This window comes from Gekko japonicus, unplaced genomic scaffold (assembly GCF_001447785.1).
Source record: "Gekko japonicus isolate JY-2015 unplaced genomic scaffold, Gekko_japonicus_V1.1 scaffold4115, whole genome shotgun sequence".
NCBI classification, from domain to species: Eukaryota; Metazoa; Chordata; class Lepidosauria; order Squamata; family Gekkonidae; genus Gekko; species Gekko japonicus.
The window spans coordinates 84,825-104,478 of record NW_015169302.1 but is presented as its reverse complement, the minus strand read 5'-3'; the positions used below and the strand labels follow the sequence as shown (position 1 = coordinate 104,478).

The 19,654-nt window shown below is 43.5% G+C and overlaps 1 protein-coding gene across 1 annotated transcript in view; it reads left to right on the top strand.

Annotated features, from left to right (window-relative positions):
- Window positions 1–773: 773 nt before the first annotated feature.
- The window catches only part of DLG5 (discs large homolog 5), a gene marked incomplete at its 3' end in the record, with an annotated part of 102,763 nt that continues 83,882 nt past the window's right edge, over window positions 774–19,654 (top strand). Inside the window, exons 1-2 of the mRNA XM_015416592.1 lie at window positions 774–939; window positions 4,204–4,372. Coding sequence (XP_015272078.1) covers window positions 774–939; window positions 4,204–4,372 — 335 coding nt within the window. The remainder of the gene's footprint in view (window positions 940–4,203; window positions 4,373–19,654) is intronic.

Sequence of the window (19,654 nt, the reverse complement as noted above, 5' to 3'; positions counted from 1 at the left end):
GCTGCAGGGAGTGTCCCTGTTTCCATACCTGGACGATATTCTGATCAAAGCACCATCATTTCAACAGGGCCTGGGACTGGTGTAAAGGAAAGCAAAGAGCAGCTTGAATCCTTCCCAGATGATAGTCCATCCAGGGGAGGAGACAGATACAATCCAAGACAGAGAGCCAGTTTGGTGTGGTGTCCCTTTCCCTCCCCCTCCCCACCACAGACACCCTGTGAGGTAGGTGGGGCTGAGAGAGCTCTGACAGAACTGTCCCTGAGAGAACAGCTCCGAGAGAACTTATGAGTGACCCAAGGTCACACCAGCAGCCGCATGTGGAGGAGTGGGGAAATCAAACCCGGTTCTCCCAGATCAGAATCCGCGCTCCCATCCACTCCACCAAACTGGCTTTCTTAAAGCTTGCAAGTGCACTGCAGTGGCTGGGACCTGGAAAGATGACCCCACATAATCATCATTTCTCAGGGTTGAGTCTGGTTTTTTTTAAAAAAACAAAAACACATTTGTTTGAGCTGAGCTGTGAAGCACTTACTGAAACTGGGAGCGGTGGCGCAGGCAGTAAGAACGCCTGCAAGTAACATCAATGAACAGCCATTGTGGCTGTTCGAGACCCACCGCGGCCGGGGTGAGCTCCCGGCCCCAGTCCCAGCTCCCGCCCACCCAGTGGTTCAAAAGCATCATAAATGCAAGTAGGTAAATTGGGTACCTGCCCTAGGTGGCAGGGGCACCCTCCTCCTTGCGAGATAGAGGCATCGGTGGTGGCAGCAGTGACGATGGCAGCGGAGCAGTTCCTGGCGACCAAGTGGAGCGACGTCGGAGGCGGAGCGGCGGAGCCCGGAAGTGGAAGAGGCCTAGAGAGCACGGTGACGTGTGGCGCAAGACGGCGGAGCCACCAGTGGACAGTAGCTGGAACTGCAGCCTACACAGAACCGTGCACCAGTACGAGGCCTGCCAGAGGAAGCCGCTCGGAGAAGATCGGCTCCAGAAGGTCACCAGGACGCCGATATCCGAAGACGCTGAAGGAAGCCTGAAAACAACTAGCCCTGGGTGCTGGTAGGCTGACACCACCCGATCAACAATGTGGCCCTAGTTAGGTGAATTTGGTTAGGTTAGAACTACTATGTAAACCGCCCAGAGACCCTTCGGGGTCAGGGCAGTATATAAGTCGAAGGTAAGAAGAAGAAGAAAGAAGAAGAAGCTGACAAACAAGCTGCACTTGGCAGCGGTTGTAATAAACACGACCGATCCAGTTTGTCTGAAAAGAGGCACGTTACTTGAAAAGCGGGGAGTCATTTAGAAAATGGAAGCCCAGTCTCCATGCCTGAGCGTGTGGGAAGGGATTGACGGGGCGTGAAGAACGGGGAGGTTTGTGGTGTCGAAGCGTTTGGTCAGGTGGAAGAAAACAGAGAAGACGATGGAGCTTGAAGCCCAGGTCACTTCCTTGGCATTGAAATCAGCTGTCCGATGAAATGAAAAGTCTTTGAGCCAAATAGGCTGTCTAAGGGAAGGGATGATGGTTGGGATTCTGCCAAGTCACACTGAATAATGGTGTGGAACCTTTTTGTGTCGTTGGAAAAAAAACAGCTGGCCTTGCTATTAAATTGAGTGCCGTAGAGTTGGTGGGCCAACATCTGGGGGCAGGTTTGGCAGACATTGTTACAAGATTTTCTCCCGTGAAGGAAAGCGGAAGTCAAGATTTTTAGTATTTGTTTTTTCCTACTGTTATGGCTTTATACCAGTAGATTGCATTCCACAACGCTCAAATGATCCACATTGAACTTCAAAACAGGTAACACATGGAATTCACTGCCACAGGAAGATTAACACTTGGAATTCACTGCCACAGGAAGTGGTAGCAGCTACCAGCGTCATAAGGGAATTAAATAAGCCTATGGAGCAGAGGTCCATCAGTGGCTATTAGCCACAAGGTATAGATAGGGGCTCTGGGGCAAGTGATGCTCTGTCTTCGTGGTGCTTGGGGGGGTCAACAGTGGGAGGGCTTCTAATGTCCTGGCCCCACTGGTGGACCTCCTGATGGCACCTGGTATTTCTGGCCACTGTGAGATACAGAGTGTTGGACTGGATGGGCCTTTGGCCTGATCCAACATTGGCGTCTCTTATGTTCTTATGTTCTTAAGGTTTCATATTGTGCTCTGGAGGCCTGATGTGTTCTCTATTTTTCCCGTTTCCATGTTTTGGACCCACTTTGCTGCAATATTTTCTAAACCTGGCTTGATATGATCTTTTGAGAAGGCTTTTGGATGCCATATGGATGGAAAGGTGTACACTTTTGGCAGGTTGTGCCCGTATTGGCACTGTTTTTCTTGCCCCACATCCAGCATTTTGAACAGCCCCCCCCCCACAGAACTAGAACCTGGGAGATCCAGTTTCGAATAACCACTTTGCCATGGAAACTTAATAGTCACTTTCTTGTCTCAGCCTAACCTGCCTCACAGGGCGGTGGGGAGAATAAAGTGGAGACGATGCTGCAAACTGTCATGGGACCCCACTGGGAAGAAAAGCAGGGTATAAATGAAAGCTGCTGGGAGATCTATTTCATTACATCATGGTCTGTTCTTTATACTCAGACCTAAGAAGCAAATTCCTATCTGGAATTTTAAGCCAACTTTGCAACTTACCTGACAATGAAAAGTTGGTTTTCCTCTTGTCGGACATATATCCCCTGGTTACTCGCAAGGTAGCGCTTTTTGCTCTTGCAGCCAGAAACGTTAGATCCAAGGTGGTTTCTAGTTGTCTTAACATAGAGCTACAAATTGGTGGCATAGCTTCTGTGATTTTAAAACTTTGATTGTTTTATTGTTGAAATGTTATCCACTCTTATTTTGAAGGCTTTGTTTTTAGAACTGTACTTTCGAACCTTAAATTTATATTGTGTATATTTTATATTGTAACGGCCTACGGCCATAGGCAATAAATTTACTTGCTACGAATGAAAGCCGCTTCACGTACCGTTGTTTTTAGGTGCATGCTTAAAATGTCAAAAATAAAACTGCAAAACTCGACATCGTTTCCACACATCCGCTTGCTAGAAAACGAAGACTGGGTACAGCTCGGATACGAGCACTGAATGTAAACAGAGCTCGATTGGTTGTTGCCATGTAATGTGTGAAATGGCACAAATTGGGGGGGGGGAAGAGGCTGGCACCCACAGAGACTTTGGCTAGAATGCATTCTGGGCTCGATCATACTGCTGTTTTGAATGATCTCCACATTGGGCCACGTGGGCCAGAATTTTCCTTGTTTGATTGTGGTTCGTAGGTGGTGGGTAGTGGTACCTGGAGCCTCGTCCTGTACATGTCTGTTTTTGTTGCTGCTGTGCCTAGGTCAGTGTAACAAGGCTTGGAGCCCGTAGGAGAGTCTCATCCAGGTATCCTGATACATGCTTGTGTGATTAGGGTTGCGCCTGGCAATCTGTAGGAGGGTTGCTAGGTCAGTGTAACAAGGCTTGGAGCCCGGAGGAGAGTCTCATCCAGGTATCCTGATATATGCTTGTGTGCCAGGTTGCGCCTGGCAATCTGTAGCAGGGTTGTTGGTAGGATCAGCTGGCCAATTGGGGGTGGGGACACCTGCCAGAGGGAGGGCCAGACTACATTGCCAGCAACATGGCGATGTCATGCCGGAAGTGACATTATCACACTAGTGCCATCTGGGTGACGCCCTGGTATTTGGGCAAAAACGCTATGGCAGAAGCCATTTTTACCATAGAGTTTTTGCCCAAATGCCACAGTGTAATACCGTCACTTCTGGCACATGCAGGAAGTGATGTCACCAACATGACCAGGAGGGGACCTGGCAACTCTAGTGGGGGGACAGTGTCCCAGTTGCCAGAAACTCTATAGTAAGATTACTAGATTGCTAGAGCTACTCGTGTCACTTCCGGGTAGCTCTAGGAATTGACAGGAACTCTATGGTCAGAACCTTTTGTAAGTAGCTGAGACCTTATTTTTCTTTCTAATATTTCTCCCCTGGATGGTCGCTGTCCTCCCCTTTGGACCCACCAATTAGCTGAGCATTGGTGGGTGAGCAAGGTTTGCCATTGCGTGGAGGTCTTTCACTATAAGTGGGCAAAATGGGAACCCTACCATTTGATAGCTCCTTCATGCTGCCAACTCCACTGGAACAGTTTAAGAAGTTTTCTGGACTCCTTATGATTCTGTTTTGTTAACTTGTATTTGGCCACAGGTACGACAGGGAAAACTTCATCGCCGCCACCTGCAGTCGTAGACGTGAGGCAGATGAAGGAGAAGCTGGAGACCGTCTTGTTTCAGCTCCGCCAGGTTACCCGCGAGCGGGACGAATTACGGAAGCGCCTTGCACTTTCCTCTCCCGGGTCAACCTTCGATGATTGCAGGTAAACGAAAAAATAAGTTAAGCCTCCTGACAGGGATTGTTTCTGGCATTCTTAAGCGTGGTTTCTTTGGGTCTGAGATTCCGCGAATCACCCCTCCCCCCCTTTTTGTGAACGTAATTTGAAAAACATGACGACGCACTTCCTGTGGAGTAGATGTGTGTATTGCAGCCTGTTTGCCCAAATGTCCAGAGTCTTGGGCGCAGGAAGAATTCTACTGCACAGCACCGTTTGACCTACCCTCCGCGACAAATTTATTTAAGCTAGGTCCAGAGAGTAGCCGTTTTAGTCTGCAATAGAACAGCTGGATTCTTGGAAGCTTATGCCCGAAAAACCGTGTGGGTCTGTAAGGTGCCACCGGACTTGAGTCCAGCTGTGTTTATTTCGATGTTCCCTACCTTTGACCCACACCAACATGGGACCCAAATCGGGCAACGAAACATTGTGAAACAATAATACAGCAATGAACCTGAAAACACAGTTCTTAAAACAAACACCAAGGAATGGGTGGGATGAGTCGATGGCGCTTCTCACCCTCCCTGTAAGATTTTCATGCTGGCTTAGAGCTCAGCTGACTGTCTCTGTTTCCGGAAATTCTGCAACTCCTGCCAGAATCTGCAGTTCCAGCCGAAATCCCAGTAAGTACAAAACTCCATTCCCATCAGAGAATTGTGAGAATTAATTATTTTGTTGAAGTTATTAAAATTAGTAATAGCTTTTAAGAGTAAGTTGACTGTCACCCTCCTAAGTGAACTCCCAAAATTTGCTAAGTATTGTATAGGGATTAAAAGTTCCATAACATTTCATAAAGGGCTGAAGAAAAGATTGAATGCAGGGCAAAACGTTCATGAAAGACATAATTTGGCTCATCTTGACACACACCTTGGAGTGCTTTGGCAGCTCCTTTCCTTCCTCTGATGGGTTCATTGCCATGATATCACACCTCTCATTTAGGAGTTGAAAGGTCACACCCTTCCTAAATGAGGATGAACTAATGATTCATCCTAACACATGCAAGGCAAAGAAGGACCCTCATTTTTGCCACTGTTATCAGATGAAAATACACACAGTTTTATGGAAGTCATTTTGACTTGATGGAATATTTGACCACAGTAAAACAACAGTTAATTAGCTAAGTAATCCAACAAGTGTCAATTCAATTTTTTAATATTATGGTCCACAACCAGATCCAGTTGACAAAAACAAACATTATTCAGGTATACAAATATACAAGTTAAAAACTCTAGTTAAAATATAGAAAAAGAAAATTTTACAAAAGAACCTAAATAAAATTATATCAAAAAGAGAAAAATAGATTATAAAATATGTAACAAAGCATCATAGGTGACCAGTGTTAAAATTTAAACCAAGGAATTTAAGAGGGACAAGAGCTATATAATAGACCTCCTGAAGGAAACTAAGCCAAGACTCAAAAGGGCAGGACTGAAATTTACTGCACTCTTCACCTGAACGCAAAATCTAGCAGTTAGCTTAGTAATAACTGGAATTTCATCTGTTAATAATTCAGATGGATAAGTGTGTTGGTCTGAAGCAGCAGAATAAAGCTCAGGACCAGTGGCACCTTTAAGACCAACAAAGTTTTATCCATGGGTATAAGCATTCGTGTGCACGGACACTTCTTCAGATACACTGAAATGGAAGTTACCAGTCCATACATATAGGTAGAGGGTGAGCAGCAAATTAGCATACAGCATAATAAAGGTGTTTAACAGTTGCAAAGACTAAACTGGAGTAAGTTAATATGGCCATCATTTGTTTGAGTTTAATTCCAGGGGAAAACAATGAAGGAAATAAATATGTCAAAAATCTGTGGTCGATGGGCAGATGTACCCGGAATGCTGAGAGTAATTAACAGAGGACCTACTGTGCTCTGTCCCTCTTCCCTCAAACGGAACATATAATTAAAATCTAGATTTCAAGTCTAGTAGCGCCGTAGATACCAACAAGATTGGGGGGGCTTCGCTCGCGAACGAGACGGAAGCCTTTTGAGTGCTCTCCCGGGCTCCCTCGCCTTCCCTTCGCCATATCTAAGCTCTTCGGAAAACTTTCCTACCAGAAATACGCACCATCGATGCATGAATAGAAAACAAGTAAGTTCGAGCGCTCAAACGAAGGTTTTGCTAACTTTTATACGGCTGTTTTGAAGCAAAGTAAAGTGCCCCGAAATTTTCAAAATGGCGTCCGGAGCTAGAGAGATGCTGCCGAACAGCGCTCCACTAACAAAACAAGACCTATTAGACACATTTATGCAACTCAAAGCTGAAATCCATGATTCTATCAATTTGGCATTAAAACCGGTCACGGAACAACTCGAAGCCATGCAGGCTTCTATGCAAAACATAGCCTTAACATCGGATACAGCATTAGAGGCAGCTATGGCCACAAATTGAGGATATTAGAAGCCTCCAAGATTCGAAATCTTGGGCTCATGAGAGAATACTAATTTTGGAGTATCGCACACGCGAAAAATTTGTTAAATACAGGGGCTTCCCTGAGAAAGCAGAGAAAGATGAGGATCTTACATCCTTCCTAACTAACTGGATGAAACAGATATTTTCGCTTGACGAAGAAAGCACACCTATGCTTGTGAGGGCATACAGAATTGGTGCCCAATCCTCTACTGAACGGAAAGGTCCCAGAGACATCCTTTCTGAATTTTTAGACATCAAAATGAAACATCCTCCGTTTGGCAAAAAACTCCACAAATCTAAAATTCAATGACAAAAATATAGCCACCTTCCCTGATGTGCTTCCAGAGGCTCTTAACATTAGAAGATCGCTAAAACAAATCACCTTACGCTTAAACGAAGCAAAAATAAAATACAAATGGCTCCCAACTGGGGCCTTGCAAGTGCGCAGAAACAACACCACATACCAAGCTGTGGACCTCGACACTGGAGAGTCCATGTTGATCGCTCTAGGTCTCAACGCTCCTTCTGAAATGGACACCAACTCACAGAAAAACAGGAAGAGGACCAGACCAGACACACCTCATAAGTGGAGCAAAATACCCACACGTAGAAGAATCAATCTATGAACTAGTATGTCTAATCGGAACAGCAAGCTAGGTTATGCAAGTATTTGTATATCACTTAACACAAGAGTTATGTTTTAGTGAATTTTATAGTAGGATAGTTGAACTTTAAATTTTGTATTTTGGCGGGGTGGAGGTCCCAAAGTGCATTCAGCGCCCTTGGGAAAATGTACAAATTGTTGTTTTTGCTAATTTTATGGTGTTTAGCAGCGATCCCATATTGTAAGCCCTTAAGGCTTGGAGATGAGCGGAGGCTCATTCCTATGGGTCACTGCAATGAAGGGAGGGGGAAGGGGGAAGGGGGTTATGGGGAAAAGGGGTATAGTCTTAAGATCAGTATGTTATGTTAATGTGTTTTCAAAATGGTTGAATTGGAGGTGGAAAATATCATCTTTACTACAGACATGTATTTTTATTATAATGATGGCAGCTAAATTAAGTTCAATGTTAAAGTATGTTAATACTGCAATTGTTTATATGCTTTATAAAACTTATCGCTCCAAAACATAATGGATACTATAAATGTTGTCACCCTAAATTGTAGGGGAATTAGCAACAAAATATAGGCAAAACGAATAGCCAATGACCTTCACACTCAAAAAATCTACATTGTTCTACTCCAAGAGACTCATGTAAAAAATGGTAAACATTTATTTCCTGTCAAATGGTTTCCAACTCAATTGTTAGCCTACGGTACCAGTAATTCTAGAGGAGTGGCAATTCTAATTTCCTCATCTACAAACTTTAAACTCGAATCCTGTGAAAGAGATGATCATGGCCGTTTTATTTTTTATAAACGGGTTGATAAATGACCAACCCATAACTATTGCTTCAGTATACGGCCCAAATTCAAATCAATGCAAATTTATTCAGGAAACCTTAGAAAAAATAAATAAATTTCACACAGGTCCTATTTTATTAGGAGGAGACTTAAACTATACCTTAGACCCACGCAAAGATAAATCATCACCAAAGAAAATTAAAACAAAATCAAATATCAGTCAATTGCAAATTTTATTAGACAAACACAATCTAGTTGACATTTGGAGGCTACAACACACTACTGAAAGAGACTATACCTATTATTCACCAAGGTACAAAACATATTCACGAATTGATTATTTGATTGCCTCCTCAAATTTGATTGATAAAATATACTCATCGAATATTGGCATTCAAAAGTGGTCAGACCATGCCCCGGTATTCTGCAGAATAGGCACTGGTAACAAAAAAATAAACAAGCCAAGCTGGAGGTTTATTAAACTTTTATTATATGACCCAAAGGCCCAAGAGAAAATTAGACACGAATTAGTAAATTATTTTAAAACAAACTGCACTGAAGATGTGTCCACACAGACTATATGGGAAGCGTCAAAAGCTGTCATGAGGGGACAATGTATTTCCATAATGGCAGCCTGTAAAAAAGAAAAAAATAAGATTAAAATGGAACTTATACATAATATTAAAGAACTAGAAGACAAACATAAGAAGACATGCAGCAAAAAAGTATATAAACGACTACTAGATGCTAGAAAAAATTAGAAATGATGGAATCAACTGATATTTTAAAAGACAATTTCAACAATAAGAAAGTATATCAAACTAATAACTCTAAACATTTAAGGCTACTCTCATGGAGACTCAAAAAGAAGCAGGCGGAAAGATTTATAAGTTGTATTAAAAGCAAAAATAACACCCTGCATCGGGAAACCAGTGAAATTATTAAGATACTCCACTCCTATTATGAATCCATATACACTTTGGACGCCAAGATGTACCTCTAATGTCTTGTTGAGACAAGAAGCTGGTCTCAGTACAGTCGAATTGAATATCTGGTTGCATTCTCTCTGCTTTTGGCTTAAAGTCCACCTTTTTCCTGTTGGGTTATTTCCTTTTCTATTGGCCGCATCCCCTTATCCTCAGTGGTCCACCAGAGCCATTCACAAATTGAGAACATTAGGATTGGACCCGAACCAATTTCTGGAAAGTGGATACGATAGGGCAAAAAATATCGTTCACCAACGTCTCAGAGATATTGAGCAGCAAACATCCTATACTGTACTTTCGCCTCTTTACAAATCTTTGAAACCCAAAATTTATATGACTGCTCCTTTATATTTAGCCAATATTCCCAACCCAAATCATAGATGGGCTTTTTCCAGAGCTAGATTTGACACTTTTCCATCGGCAGTTCTTGCCGGAAGATTTCAACGCATCCCTAGGCATTTGAGATTATGCTCATGCCCCTCCAAGTCAATTGAGACCCTTTTCCATATATTATTCCAGTGTTCCTACTACGCAGAAGAAAGAGCCCTTTTAATTACACCTATAATAAGGTCATTCAGACACCAAGGACAATTAGTAATCCACTCTGAGGAACTTTTGCTGAAACATCTATTGGAGGACAAATCCATTGCAATATCAAGGAATGTTGCCAAATTTCTCTTTATTGCATCTACAAAGCGTAAGCTCCTCCTCAATGTTCCTCATGATATCTCTTCTCTGTAATGCTTTTTGCTTTTGTTCTGTATGCTATTCAATGGGTCTCTGACCGTAATAAAATGAATGAATCATATACACTTTGCAGCAGCCTACCCCACAGCTGATTTCAAAGTATCTTCAATCCATTGAATCTATCCCAACTTTAAAGGTTGAACATATTAAGTTGTTGGAAGCTCCCATAACACAACAAGAAATTGAAAAAGAAATCAAATCTCTCAAAAATAATAAAGCACCCGGCCCTGACGGGTTCATTCCCGAATATTATAAAGTATTTCGAGAAATACTTGTTCAGCCCTTGCTTGATGTATGTAATGCTACCAAATTAACCGGCACTATGCCTCATAATTGGCACATGGCGAACGTTATATTAATTCCTAAAAAGGATAAAGATAAAGCGGATCCGACATCATACTGCCCGATATCGTTGTTGAATATTGACTACAAAATTTTTGCTGCAGTTATAGCCTCCCGCCTTAATATCATCATAGCCGACTACATTTGAAATGACCAATCTGGATTTATTCCATCAAGAGAATTTCTGATAATATCAGAAAAACCATTGATATAATCTACAGCAAGCAACACGATTTAACGTCCGAATCACTCCTAATGGCCATCGACATCGAAAAGGCTTTCGACTCGTTGGAGATTCAATTTTTATTCTCTCTACTAAAACATATGAAATTTGGACCTTCTTTTATCCAGTTGATACAAGCAATATATCAGCGCCCGAAAGCTAAACTCCTTATTAATGGGGATGTTTCTGAAGAAATCTCACTCCAAAAAGGCACACGATAGGGGTGTCCCCTGTCGCCGATTCTTTTTGTTCTCGCTCTAGAACCGCTGGCTTGTGATCTACGTTTAAACCAAGACTACAAAGGCATTAGCATTGGTGAACAAGATTTTAAGCTAAGCCTCTTCGCAGATGACGTCATCTTGTATGTGTCAAAGCCAGACTCATCATTGCCTCCGATTTTAACCTCTCTTAAAAACTTTGCCTCAGTCTCCGGTCTAAAAGTGAGTAATACCAAAACGAAGCTCTTCCCAATTCACATCTCATCAAAGACGGAAGCGCAAATCAAAGTAACCTACTCTTTTCAATGGATAACTGACAGTTTGCAATATTTGGGTATAAATATACCCCGGGACACTTCAAAACTAATACAAATGAATCACACAAACCTTCACAGCGAAGTTATGAAAACTTTAGCTACATGGAATACCAACATAATCTCTTGGCACGATAGAATAATGATATTGAGATCCTTCATATTGCCCAAATATTTATATCTATTCAGGATCTTACCCATTGGAATCACAGACCACCAAATAAATATATGGCAAAAAGAAATCAACAAATTTGTATGGAATTTGAAATCTCCAAGAGTTGCCTTTTCAACCATGAAACAAACAAGAAAAAATGGAGGATTAGCATTGCCAGACCTCAAGTTATACAGAAAAGCAACAATTTTAGCATCTTTAGTTCGGCAATATCACCATCAAAACAGCCCAGAATGGAACGACTTAACCCTACCGGAACTTCTATGGCATTAAAAAATATAATGATGTAGAATCCCAAGTTAAACACCCTTTTGTCAAAACATCACTGAAGACTTGGTATGAAGTTAGACCTGTCTTAACTAACAGATTCACAATTAACCACATTCACAAGATAAAAGTGGTTCGCACCTGCCTCGTCTTCCCATTCTTTTAGCACATGGAGACAAGCTAACCTAACCACGATTAAAGATCTTATGCACAAAAGTAAAATATTAACAAAAGAGGAGCTTGAAATTAAATTTAAAACAAAAATTAAATGGTTTGAATATCTCCAAGTTCAAAGCCTAATTAACAACTCCAACTTTATACAAACCAGTAAGGTGCCTCTTACGGACTTTGAGAAACTGTTATATAAACCTCCACCAAAAAAGGGGCTTATCTCTAAAATTTACATCTGTCTACTTTCTGCACATGCAAAACCACTTTTAACTTATCAAAAGTTATGGAACATTGACCTCAAAGTTCAAATTACTGAGGACAAATGGACTGAAATTTGGCATACCCAGAATAATATTTCTAAAGTTTCTTGCCTACATGAAGTAAATTCTAAAGTAACCACAAGGTGGTACTTAACCCCAGCAAAGTTAACACACATTACACCAACAATAACCCCGTACTGTTGGAAAAATTGCGGAGAAAAAGCCACATATTTCCATAACTGGTGGTCCTGTAAAGTGATTCAACAGTTCTGGGAACAAATAATTCACAACATTCATATAATAACAGGTTATTACATACCTCGAATCCCGGAACTGATGCTTCTTCATCTTTGGCCACAAGACAAACCACCTGAAAAGACAAGAAAGCTTCTGAATATTCTGATTTCAACAGCCAAAATCGTCATTGCACAGAAGTGGAAAAATCCCAAACCACCAACAATAACACAATGGCTGCATAAAACATGGGACATTTTCATGCTCGAAAAGTATTCGATTTATGACTCTATCCATCAATCGGAATGTGAATTTTACAATCCCCTTAGTATCTGGTCCCCGATTTTGGACAATATAGACATCGACAAGTTCGGCTGGGAGACCATATCCCAAGCAAAATATAAGATAATGCTATTCAGTTAAGTTAAATGGCATGTATTCATTAATAAGCTGCCCAACATGTTAGAAAAGTTAATTATATTGTTACCTGTAGAGTTTCTCTGTCTGATTCAACCTGTAAAGATGATAATACCGCTCCAAAAAAGCGAAAAGCTGTATTACTAAGACAATCCATTTTATTGTGACATTATGTTTTGTACCTCTTGAAAAATAATAAAAAATTTATATTTAAAAACAAAAAACAAAAAGTCTAGTATCGCCGTAGATACCAACAAGATTGGGGTGTGTGTGTGTAAGTTGAAAGTCAACACTCCCTTTGACAGAATCATAGAGTTGGAAGGGACCTCCAGGGTCATCTAGTCCAACCCCCTGCACAATGCAGGAAATTCACAAATACCTCCCCCCCCATGCCCCCAGTGACCCCTATTCCATGCCCAGAATATGACAAAAAACTTACAGGATCCCTGGCCAAACTGGCCTGGGGGGAAAGAAGAAGAAGAGGAAGAGATTGGATTTATACCCCACCCTTCACTTGGAGTCTCAGAGCAGCTTACAAACTCCTTTCCCTCCTCCTCCCCACAACAGACACCCTGTGAGGTGGGTGGGGCTGAGAGAGCTCTTGACAGAAACGGCTCTTTTTCAAGGACAGCTGTGCCAGAACTACGGCTTGCCCAAGGTAATCCAGCAGCTGCGAGTGGAGGAGTGGGGAATCAAACCCAGTTCTCCCAGATGAGAGTCCATACACTTAACCACCACACCAAAGTGTCTCCAAATTGCTTCCTGACCCGAAAGTGGCAATCAGCATTTCCCTGGGTGTGTAAAGAAAGGGCCACGAGGTATGAACCGTATCTGCCGTATCTGTCAAAGGGAGCTGTGGCTCGAAAGCTCATCTCCTGCTCGTTTCTAAGGAGCTGCTGGACTCGAATCCAGTTCTTCTTCTGCAGATGGACATGGCTTTCCTCTGACACTGAAACCAAAAGCGGGATAGAAACCAAAATTGAAATCAGTAGTCTAAATCATGTTGTGGGGGGTTTTGTTTTGTTTTTTGGTTTCATTGATTTGAAGTTGCTGATTGTCAGGAAACAGATTACTCTCTATGCTCGGGGAATGTAAGCCTGAAGGAAGGATGGTCTGCCTCTCAGTTGACTTCTCCGTATGGCCAAATAATAAAAAAAGGGCAGAGGAATGTCAGCTTGCAGGATGATGTGTATTACACAGGGGAAGATTTATATCCGAATCACTCTTTGCACTTCTGCATTGCTTCAGGGTGCTCGGGGGCACTTCACGTACATTATGTCAGTAATCCCTGGGTGTTCCTGCCATTTTTAGGTGGGGCTGGAGCGGAGGAGAGACTTCCTTCCTTGGGGTGGGGCTAGGCATTGTGCTAAATAATATGGTTCTCACTGTAAACAGGAACAGGCGAGGCTGATCTGATGGGACATTCCTATTAAATAATTGCATTGCTCACAGCCTCTCCATCATGATATTCTTGTTTGAGGAGGCGGCTTCTCCGTCTCTCTCTCCCTCTCTCTCCCTCCCTCTCTCTCTCTCTCTCTCTCTCTCTCTCTCTCTCCCCCCACAACCAGACGTTACAGGGTCCCAGGAGGCCCTGCTGTGACTTTAGAGAGCCAGTTTGGTGTTGTGGTTAAGTGCGCGGACTCTAATCTGGGAGAACCGGGTTTGATTCCCCACTCCTCCGCTTGCAGCTGCTGGTGTGACACTGGGTCAGTCACAAGTTCTCTCAGAGCTGTCCCTCAAAGAGCCGTTTCTGTCAAGAGCTCTCTCAGCCCCGCCTACCTCACAGGGCGTCTGTTGTGGGGAGGGGGAAGGGGAAGGAGTTTGTCAGCCGCTCTATAAATCCCATCTCTTCTTCTTAGTGGTTAAGTGCGCGGACTCTAATCTGGGAGAGCCAGGTTTTATTCCCCACTCCTCCTCCACTTGCACCTGGCTGGATGACCTTGGGCAAGCCGTAGCTCTGATAAGAGCTGTCCTTGAAAGAGAGCCGTTTCTGTCAGAGCTCTCTCAGCCCCACTGACCTCACAGGGTGTCTGTTGTGTGGAGGGGAAGGGAAAGGAGTCTGTAAGCCACTCTGAGACTCCTTTGGGTAGTGAAGGGCGGGGTAGAAATCCAATCTCTTCTTCTTCTTTTGTGGTGATCTTGGGCCTTTTAAAAATGCAGGCTTGTAGTGCGGGCCCTGGGCCTGGCACTGTTGCTTTGCCCCCACCCAGAAGCTTTTCAGGTGCTTGAAATAGCCACTGTGAGGGGGTAGGGAAATACGCACCTAGGCCTGTCGCATTTTTTTCTGTTTGCAGAGAGGGCGGGGTAAAAATGCAAACAAATAAATACATTTATTTGTTTATTAAAACATTTCCCACATTTCCTCTTTGTTCAAGGCAACTTACAGTAAGAGTTAAGACATCCCCAACTAAAACCAAAGATAGAATAGCAAGCCCCAAATGCTTCCCCCCCCTTAAAAGATGGCTGCCATTCAGCCCTCCCCCCCTCAAAAGCCCTGGCAAGCAGGCAGGCCTTGCAGCGCTTCTAAGGAGCCCCCCCCCCCCCAATACCCCTTTTGATGACATGCTGCTGCCAGGCAGAGGCAGCAGTGTATTTTAAAATGGATGCCAGCCTGGTAGTCCTTAGGAGGGGGGAGGTACTCCATAGGGAACAATGGAGCTGCCATACCTCCCTGCCTACAGTTCCCAGAAGCTCCAGGGAAAAGAGCAGGAAAATATGGACACACCCCAGGGGCGGAGCCAGGAGGATAAAGGCTTTGGCTCCTGAGGGGGGAGTTTGGTCTTCAGCCTTCGGTTCAGCGTGGACGGCAGCTTCAAGGGAGAGTAGAGGTGGGGGCATCAAACTCCAGGGTATCCAGGCCACTATAAACCATGGCGGACAGCCGGGAGGGCAACAGTACCGGTGAACCAGTCCAGTGAAGGGCTGGAGGTTTCTCCACCACCTCCAGAGACAGAGAGAGGGGTGTGCAGGGGACAGAGAAGTGGCATTTTAAATAGTATTTCTTTTCTGCCCAGGTTGTGTTAATGTGCTTGTGTTTATTTTCTGCGCTTAACTCGTACATAGTTAAAATAAACCTTTTTGAGTTAAATAAGACCTGGTGTGCCTTGACCACCTAGTCCTCCCCGCTCAGCACGTTACCAGGGGCAAAGGGAGGCCAGGGAACTCAAACTGGCCCAAATTGGAGGGGTTGCCAACTCTCCAGTCCCCCCCCCCAAGATTGTGGTACCAACTTCCCAAGGTTGGGGGATCAGCCAGAGGGGTCTCACTGTCCCTCTAGGAAGGTGGCGTCAATTCAGTGAGTGGTGGCAGCGTGTAACTAAGGGAAATAGCCCCACCAGGAAAGGGTAGGAAGGCCAACACAGGGGCTTGCGAGCCACAGAATGGCTGCTCAGTCTTCCAGGGCTGAGGGCGGGTCCCCGTTTCGCCACACCTCTTCAGGGAGCCAGACCCACGATGGAAAAGGCCCGGATTCTGGTTGATGTCAGATAGGCCACCCTAAGTGGTGGGGTAGCCCCCAGATGGCTGCCTGGCAACCGTAGTTGGTGTTTTACAAATTGTGGGGCCCAGCTCTTGAAGAGCTTTAAAGGTCATAACCAGCACCTTGAATTGAAATTGGAAACAGACCGACAGCCAATGTAGCTGTTTCAAAACGGGCAATGTGTGTTCCCGGTAGCTGTCCCTGGACAGCAGTTGGGCTGCCACATTCTGTTCCAGTTGTAGTTTCCGGGTTCAGCTCTATAGTGGCAGTGACATCCCCAAGGACACCGAAATGTCTAGTTGCATCTTCTGTTACATTACAAGGAATTAGCTATGCAATAGTAACTGTACCATATTGGCCTCCCTCTTGCAGCTCATCTGTTAGTTGTCGTGGGCCCCTTCTTTCTTTGCTGACAGTGAACTTTCCCGCCTCTTCCCCTAACTTCTAGCATAACCACGCACTTTGTGAACCTTTTAGTTTCTGGTTCACCATCGCAGTCTCTTAGCCACTAAACCAGGGGTGTCAAACGTGCAGCCCAGGGGCCGGATCAGGCCCCCGGAGGGCTTCTATGAGGCCCACAGTGGAACTGGCTGTCTTCTGCTTCTTCCAGTTCTGCTGCTGCTGCATCGTTGTAGGTTTGCAGCTTACAGATACACACCTGAACAGCATACTCAGGATTGCAACAGCACAGATATTTTGATGCAGTAATTCAGAGCAAGAGGTGTCAGTTATCAGGCACTGTAAAATAAACAAAATATTGCAAGAGTGCTAATGTTTTAAGCATGTTTTTATTTTATGCTTGGGTTTTTGTCCTTTATAAAGTTTATATTTCCGCTACCTGGCATTACATTTTATGTATTATATATTATTTGACATCCCAACACTAAACTGTAGCAGCTCTTTGGCCAGTTGTGTTTATTGATATATCTTGGCAATTACCACAATGTGTGCTGTCTGATGTTTGCCTGTATTGCCACTCACACAGGATGAATACTGCACTTGAGGCATCGTTTGAAACTGGATTTTGCCATTTCATACAGAAAAAAATCCAGTTTCAACGTGAATTGGAAGCACATTATCCAAGCGTCTACTGTCCCCATTCTTAATGATAGAATTTGTTAGATTTTTTAAAACACCTGATTCCTGCATGACCCATCCTGACTGTCTGTAGAAAGACACAGCCTTGATGCCTATGTCTGCTTAACTTTAAAGGAAGATGATAATGTTTAATTTAAAAAGGCTGGCTGTTTTGCATTTCCTGTTAAAATGCATTTTAACTGGCAGTCCTCTGAGCCATTGGAGCTCCATTACTGAGGCCAAGTCTAGTCCTTATTGGCCTGTTCATGGTTTGCCTACAGTATCCGTAGCTGTAGCTGTTCGTGGTTTGCCTACAGTATCGTAGCCTGTCTGAGCCATACTTCTGGTTGCTTTCTGGGGTCAGGGGCTTCCTTGTTTAGTTCCTGACAATGGGGTGGGGGAGGAAGCAGGATTGTGCCCATTCTGCTGCAGTGGAAATAAGAATCAGGATTAGGGATGGGCATGAGCCACATTTTTGCAGTCCAGTTCGTGGCTAACCCACAAACTGAACCACAAACCAGTACGCTGGTTCATGAACTGAACTGTTTAAAATTTAAACCCCTGCTTGCTGCTCCCTGCGGCTTTTCACGGGAACAGAAAGCAGAGGTTTAAGTAGCTCCAAAATCCCCTTAGCTCAGCTGTTTGGTTTAAATGGCTCAGAGCCATTTATACCCCTGCTTTCTGCTTCCCTCGAAAACCCATGGGGAGCAGAAAACGGGGCCATTTAAATCAAGCAGATGAGCTGGTTTTCGTGAGGAAACCCCATCTTTTTGCTCTTCACAAACTATCACAAACCACCAGAAATCATGACATTTCATGGCGGTTCTTCAGTTTGCGAACTTTGCTTCGCAAACCGCGAACCAGCCAGAAGTCGTCAGCCAGTTTGTGCCCATCCTGCCACTCCCAGTATGGTCCCCGAAGAGCACTGAGATCAGCAGATAAGAATTCCCTGTTTGCTCCCGGCCCCAAAGATATCTGGCTGGCCTTGACCAGGGCCTTCTCAGCCTTGGCCCCGGCCTGGTAGAACTCTCTGCCAAATGACATCCGTGCCCTGTCCGATCTATTAAAGTTTTGCAGGGCATGTAAGGCAGAGATGTTCCGCCAGGCCTTTCTCTGAGGCCAGCGATGGTTCCTTACATCTGCCCGGTACCCGCCCGCCCTCCCCCCTCCAAAAAAATGTGAATGCTAGACATGTCATTTGTTCTTGCAATGTTTTAAATATGTATGTTGATTGTTTAATATTGTAGGCTTGTGGTTTTAATTGGTTTTATAATTTGTATTGAATTATCCACTTGTAAACCGCCCTGAGCCCCATGTAAACGGGGAAGGGCAGTCAAGAAATCCAATGAAATAAATAAATAAATAAATATTGTGCTTGGGATCAAGTTTTGCTCAAGTCTCTGCTGTAGGTTGCTTGCAAGGCCTGTTGGTGTGTTTGTGCACATTTCTTGTATGTCAAGTCAAGTTTATTAATACGGTCAAGTGACCAGCCACTATAGAACATTTCCAAGGGGAATAATAAAATACACAGTAATACATAAAATCAAATAGATATATAAAAGCATTAAAACGGATATAGAAGCAGCACAATTATCATTAAAACTCACCAAAACAACGCTAATTTGTCAGCTATTCACTATCTAAGATATCATTTTTTTAAGGGCCTGGAAGCAAAATTTTGCCACAGCTAAAGAAATCCTTTCTCTCCGGTCTTCCAACAAAAAGTTTAAAATCCTTAATTCCGCAAATTTCAACTGGACATCCAAGGGTTTAAATTTGGACAACAATCTCTCCATAGCATAAAAATTACAATGTAACAGAACATGTGAGACCGACTCTATTTCAAGATTTGTACAAGGGCAACATCTTTGGGATCTAGGCCAACGCAAAAACCTTCCTTGTAACAAATTTGAGGGTAGGGCATCAAAAGGTGCTCTAGAGAAAACCCATCTATAGCCGTCGTATATGATATTAGAAAGATACGGAGCGGGAGCAAAACCTGTCCAAGATTTTAAGGCTCTATATCTTACAGCTTCTGTCTGAGCCTCTATATCTATTAGGCGTTGGGTTACTATAGATGAAGCCCGATTGATCCAAGTTTGACTAGTATTTTGGAGGACCATTGAGGATATGGAGTGGCCGCTAAAAAAGATGGAATTAGACCTGTAGGCTTCAAGTGCGTTCTTAACAAATAAGTAATCGAAGCAATCCAGATTTTCGTTTCCATTTTTGTCACCCCAATCTCCTGCCTAAGAACTACATTCGCTGTACATTTAGGCGCATTAAGCAATGCTCTAATAAATTTAGATTGAACTTTTTCCAGGTCCTTAAAATTATTCTCATTTATTGTGATTACTTGCGTACCATATGTGAGTTGGGTTAGGACCTTTGCGTCAAATAATTTCAAAGCCGCAAGAATAACACCTTGGCCCTCCTTCCTAAAAAACCTGATAATAGCATTAACATTTCTCTCAGCAGAACAGATTGTAGAGGTTATATGAGCTGAAGAGCTGCCATTATAGTTGAAAGTAACCCCCAAATAC